Source organism: Carcharodon carcharias, chromosome 9, assembly GCF_017639515.1.
Source record: "Carcharodon carcharias isolate sCarCar2 chromosome 9, sCarCar2.pri, whole genome shotgun sequence".
In the NCBI taxonomy this organism is placed as follows: domain Eukaryota; kingdom Metazoa; phylum Chordata; class Chondrichthyes; order Lamniformes; family Lamnidae; genus Carcharodon; species Carcharodon carcharias.
In genome coordinates this window covers 170,732,189-170,738,188 of record NC_054475.1, presented here as the reverse complement: position 1 = coordinate 170,738,188, position 6,000 = coordinate 170,732,189, and the positions used below count along the sequence as shown (strand labels likewise).

The 6,000-nt window shown below is 52.7% G+C and overlaps 1 protein-coding gene across 2 annotated transcripts in view; it reads left to right on the top strand.

Annotated features, from left to right (window-relative positions):
* The first annotated feature begins 841 nt into the window (after positions 1–841).
* The window catches only part of LOC121282077 (transmembrane 9 superfamily member 2-like), a 105,167-nt gene continuing 100,008 nt past the window's right edge, over positions 842–6,000 (top strand). Inside the window, exons 1-2 of one of the 2 annotated variants that reach the window (XM_041195510.1) lie at positions 946–1,071; positions 5,372–5,578. In XM_041195510.1, coding sequence (XP_041051444.1) covers positions 5,576–5,578 — 3 coding nt within the window. In that variant the 5' untranslated portion in view covers positions 946–1,071; positions 5,372–5,575. Of the gene's footprint in view, positions 1,072–5,371; positions 5,579–6,000 lie in introns of both variants that reach the window. The other variant, XM_041195509.1, reaches the window with a different exon arrangement.

Genomic DNA, 6,000 nt, shown 5'->3' with positions numbered 1-6,000 from the left:
GTCATGGTGACCAGCGTCATGGTGACCAGCCTCGTGATGACCAGCCTAATGGTGACCAGCCTCGTGGTGATCAGCCTCGTGATGACCAGCGTCATGGTGACCAGCGTCATGGTGACCAGCCTCGTGATGACCAGCGTCATGGTGACCAGCCTCGTGATGACCAGCGTCATGGTGACCAGCGTCATGGTGACCAGCCTCGTGATGACCAGCCTCGTGATGACCAGCGTCATGGTGACCAGCGTCATGGTGACCAGCCTCGTGATGACCAGCGTCATGGTGACCAGCCTTGTGGTGACCAGCGTCATGGTGACCAGCCTCGTGATGACCAGCGTCATGGTGACCAGCCTCGTGATGACCAGCGTCATGGTGACCAGCGTCATGGTGACCAGCCGAGGGGGTTGGATAAAGTCCATTCCTTCTCACCAGGCAGCAGCACAAATTCGGGCTCCCGTTCGGGGACCTCGCCCGGAGGACCAGTGGTGACAGTGGGATTGTGGGATTCGAAACACCGAGCGGTCAGCCATGGTCTTAGTGAATGGCCGAGCGGGCTCGAGGGGCCTGAATGACCCACTCCAGCTCCCCATTCGTCAGGCTGTAGGATGCTGGGGTACAGGGAGGTCAGGGGTCCTGGTGGTCAGGGGGCCCAGTTACCATGGAGCCTGGTTCCAGGGAGCTGGTTGCCCTGGAGCCCCGTTGCCAGGGGGTGTGGTTGTCAAGGCCTTGGTTGGCAGGGAGCCCAGTTACCAGGGAGCTGGTTGCCATGGAGCGGGGTTGCCAAGGCTCCGGTTGCCATGGAGCCGGGAGGAGGCGGGGCTCTGTGCCACGCCCACCCACAAGGCCCCGCGCGCGCTGGCTCGCTCCCAGACCCGCTCCCGCTCCATGTCGGCACCGTCAGTTCACACAGGCCGAGGCCGGTTCAGGCCCAGGCCCAGCCCCGGCTCCAGCTCCGGGCCCGGGCCGCGGGCTCTGCTCCTCACCGCCGCCCTGCTCCAGCTCTCCTCCGCTTTCTACCTGCCCGGACTGGCGCCCGTCAGCTTCTGTCAGAAAGAAGATGAGACCGAGACCTGTAAGGTAAGAGCGGCCCGGGGAGAGGGCCCGGGGCCCGGGGAGGGGGCCCGGGGAGGGGGTCCGGGGTCCGGGGAGAGAGGGCCCGGGGCCCGGGGTCCGGGTGGAGGGCGGGAGAGGGCCCGGGGCCCGGGGTCCGGGGCCCGGGGGGAGAGGGCCCGGGGCCCGGGGGGAGAGGGCCCGGGGCCCGGGGAGAGAGGGCCCGGGGTCCGGGGAGAGAGGGCCCGGGGCCCGGGGAGAGAGGGCCCGGGGTCCGGGGAGAGAGGGCCCGGGGAGGGGGTCCGGGGAGAGAGGGCCCGGGGTCCGGGGAGAGAGGGCCCGGGGTCCGGGGAGAGAGGGCCCGGGGCCCGGGGAGAGAGGGCCCGGGGCCCGGGGAGAGAGGGCCCGGGGTCCGGGGAGAGAGGGCCCGGGGTCCGGGGAGAGAGGGCCCGGGGCCCGGGGAGAGAGGGCCCGGGGTCCGGGGAGAGAGGGCCCGGGGTCCGGGGAGAGAGGGCCCGGGGTCCGGGGAGAGAGGGCCCGGGGTCCGGGGAGAGAGGGCCCGGGGTCCGGGGAGAGAGGGCCCGGGGTCCGGGGAGAGAGGGCCCGGGGTCCGGGGAGAGAGGGCCCGGGGTCCGGGGAGAGAGGGCCCGGGGAGAGAGGGCCCGGGGTCCGGGGAGAGAGGGCCCGGGGTCCGGGGAGAGAGGGCCCGGGGTCCGGGGAGAGAGGGCCCGGGGCCCGGGGTCAGGGCCCGGGGAGAGAGGGCCCGGGGTCAGGGCCCGGGGAGAGAGGGCCCGGGGTCCGGGGAGAGAGGGCCCGGGGTCCGGGTGGAGGGCGGGAGAGGGCCCGGAGCCCAGGCCCGGACCCCGGTGTCAGGAACCGGTGGGGGGTGGGGTCAGGGCCCGGGGAGAAGGTCCAGGGCCCAGGGTGAGGGCCTCCTCTCTCTCCCCGGGTTGAGCTGTCTCTCTCGGGCGGGGGTGGGGGAGCAGGCCCCGCAGCCTGGAGCTGGTTGGGGAGAGGCCGCGGGGGGGGGAGCGGGGGGGTGGGGGTGGGGCGGGCGGTGAGGGCCCGGGTTCAGAGGGAGGGCCTCCTGTCTCTCCCCCCACCCCCCACCCCGGGTTTGAGGTGTCTCTCTGCAGGGGGAGGGGGAGGGGGAGGGAGGCTGGGCTGAATGTGCCGGGTGGAGCTGAGGTTTCAGTGCTGACTCTCAGCATGTGTTAACAGATGTTAATGTGATTCTTATCAGTGAAACCTTATCAGAATCGGTGTTGAACGGGGTCCAGGTGGCGTCTTATCCTCAGTTTCCTTGTTGTATTTCAGAGGGAATCGTGTTCCACCCCTGGGACTGTGATATAAGCAGCTACAAAACCACAGCATCAGAACCAGGGAATGTACCTGTACCAGACATGAATTCATAACAGGGATATCGATAGTTATTAAAGATATGAGATGTTTAGGAGGAAGAGATGCCTTCGCTCTGGTTCCCAAAACTCCACTTGAAGTTCATCTCTGGGTCAAATACAACACCCAGATGAAAGCAGGCTGGTTCAGCCTCAGACAGGGAGAGGGATGGAGCAGGTGATTAGCTAACAGAGCTTGTAGCTGGATCTTTTCAACATTTACTTGGAGGAAATTTCTGCTGATCCAGTACTGGATGTTGGAGACAAGCAGTCTGAAAATTTAGAGATGGTGGTGGTGAGAGAGAGCTGGATGTTGTTAGCAGACACATCGGAACAGACGTTTTCAGATGCAACAGATGTTGCGTCGAGGTAGAATTTAGATGAGAAATAGAAGGGCGTCTAATATCGATACTGTGGGACGCCAGAGGTGACAGTGAGGAAGCAGGAAGAGAAGGCATTGCAGGTGATACTTTGGTTATGATTGGATAGATATGAATGGAACCAGGTGAGTGAAGTCCCAGTGGAGAGGTGTTGGAGGAGGATGGTGTGGTCAACTCTGTCAAATGCTGCAGACAGGTTGAGAAGGGTGAGGAGAGAAAGTTTATGCCTATTACAGTCACATAGGATGTCATTTGTGACTGTGAAAAGAGCTATTTTGGTACTGTGGTATGGAGGATTCACACATGGAGCCCCAGGATAGATGGACACATATCTGGGAGTTGACAACACGTTCAAGGACATTGTTTTTGTTCCAACCTCCCTTTCTTCTCCACAATGCTGGCAATACTCAGCAGGTCTGGAGAGAGAACCTGAAGAAGTTCTGAAGAGCAGTAAACTTCAAATCGACACTAACTTTGTTTCTCCCTTGACAGATACTGCCAGACCTGCTGAGTATTTCCAGCACTTCATTTTTATTTCAGATTTCCAGCTTTGCAGTATTTTGTTTTTTATTCAAGAGGTTGGAGATGGGACAGTAGTTTGCAGGATGTTGGGGTTAAAAATTGTTATTTAACAAGAGGGGTGATGATGGCAGATTTAAGAGAGATGGACAGCACCTGAAGTGATAGAACTGTAAACATATCAGCTAATTTGGCACTAACAGGAAAGCACAGATAGCTCCTGTTGTTTTGCTAAAATAATTCAAAATGAAGCAGCTCCATTAAGCAATTCAAAAATCAACACAGGAGCTGTCCTTTACATAATTTTGATTTAAATTAAGAGTACCAGGCTGTCTGGACGTTCCAGTCATAATGCAGTAAAGGAATACACTGCTTCAATGCAGAACAATACTAGAATGTGGTGTCCAAATCTTGTTCCATAATAGTTTCTTAAATACACCTAATTTCCTTAATTAACAGATTTAAATTCATTTTTCCTGTATTTCCAACACAGAGTTTAGGTACTCTTTAGATGCATCTAAGAAGCTTTCACTTTGCACTATAATGCTTTTTTTGTTTAAATTGTTTAATAAGGTAAGTAACCTAATACCCCTTTTCTCTAAACTGTCTCACCTTTCATAAACTCCAAACAATGTCTTCCATTTTGTTGCATTGCCACTGTTGAAATTGAGACTTACTGCACAGTGTTCCTGTTCTGAGCACAAGCTATGCAGTCAAACTTTACAAACTCTATCTAGGTGTCAATAGACATTATTTGTAAACTCGCCTTCTCTCTTCCTTGTTTCAACTTTTTTGGCCTGAGCTGATGGGATTTGTGCACCGTAATATTGGGTTTCACATATCACTACGAAAAAATCCCAGTTTAATTTCCTTGCTAACCTCATCCATGGCTGTCATGATCCTCCCATTGGCAAAATAAAAAGCATGTATGATTGTCCTCAGTGGCTTGATGTAGGGAGCAGAAAAATGGCCACGATTGCAATCCCTAGTTGAGAAGTTACTGTTGGGTGAATATGTGACTGGACATCGCGCAATGCTCCTTGTATTCAAATTGTATGGTTTGTAATTGATGTCAAAGGCCAAAATGTCAAGTTGTAAGGGCCCAAAGGGTGAAGAACAGCTGCAGCCCTGCATGGAAGCAGTGCCTCAGAAAAAGCAGGACAAATATTGGGGGAGAAAATTGGTTCCAAAAGGAAGAGAAACTAAAACATATGTGGGAAATTAGAATAATACATAACCAGTGCTTGATAAAGTATTCATGCCTTATTCTTGTTTTGGTGCCATCTTCACCCATCATAGCACTATCCTATTAAAATAACAGGAGTGAATAAAGGGCTATTTATTATCCTCCACTCTTAACATAACTCATTCATCACAGATTCAATTTCTGATAATATTCATAACAGATCCCAGGGCACTTTGAAAATCATATGACTGCTTAGTGTCAGTCCAGATTTGTGAAAGGGGAAACCTGAGATGTTTAAGGTTGTAAATTTTAAGATGGATAAGGGGAGCCAGTGGATAGATTTACTTGGATTTTCAAAGAGGATCCAACAAGAGGTTATTACACAGTGTTCGTGCTCATAGGATTAGGTTATTTTTGGCATGGATTGAGGATTGGTTTATGGGCACAGAACAGAGTTGGAGTAAATAGGTAATTTATAGGTTGGCAGGTTGTTATTACTGGGGTATCGAAAGGATCAGTTCTTGGGCCTCAGCTATTTACAATCTAATGTGTCAACCATGGCTTAGTCGGTAGAACTGAGTCAGAGGTTCAGGGTTCATGTCCCACTCATCTCATCCATAAGGCAACGCCTCCAACAATAGAACACTCCCTCAGTACTTGATTTGAATGCTCAGGTCCAGGTGTTTAAACCAAGGAAGTTTTACTGTGCACAAATCGACTAATGCATTTCCTACGTTACAACAGTGACGAGACTTCAAATAGGACATCATTGGCTGTCAAGAGCTTCTTGGTGTTCAGTGTTTGTGAAAGGCACTATATAAATGCAAATCTTTTTTTTCTTACAGCAGTGACTTAGATGAGGAGACGGTGTAATGTATCCAAGTTTGTTGACAATGAAAAGTTGGTGGGAAAGTGAGGAGGACACAAGCTGCAAAAAGGATTTACAGGTTAAATGAGTGAGCAAGAATGTGGCAGAAGGAATATAATGCAGAGAAATGTGAAGTTGTCCTCTTTTGTAAGGAAAAACAGAAAAGCAAAATATTTTTTACATGGTGAGAATCTGGAAAATGTTGGCATTTGGGAGGGTGTGGGTGTCCTTGTACCTGAATCACAAAGTTAGCATGCAGCTACAGCAAGCAACTAGCAAAGCAAATGGCCTTGACTACCAAGGAATTGGCATATGAAAATATAGGGCCTTGGTGAGACCGCACCTGGAATACGCTGTACGTTTTTGGGCTCCATATCCAAGGAAGGGCAAACTTGCCTTTGAGGGAGTGTAGTGAAAGTTCTCTGGATTGATTCCTGCAATGAAAGGGTTGCCTATGAATGAGGTGATTTCATTGAAACGTATAAATTTCTCCAGGGGCTTGACGGGCAAGATGCTGGGAGAATATTTTCCTAGCTGGTGAATCTTGAACACAGTCACAGTTTCAGAATAAAGGCTTGGTCACTTAGGACTAAGATGAGGAAAAGT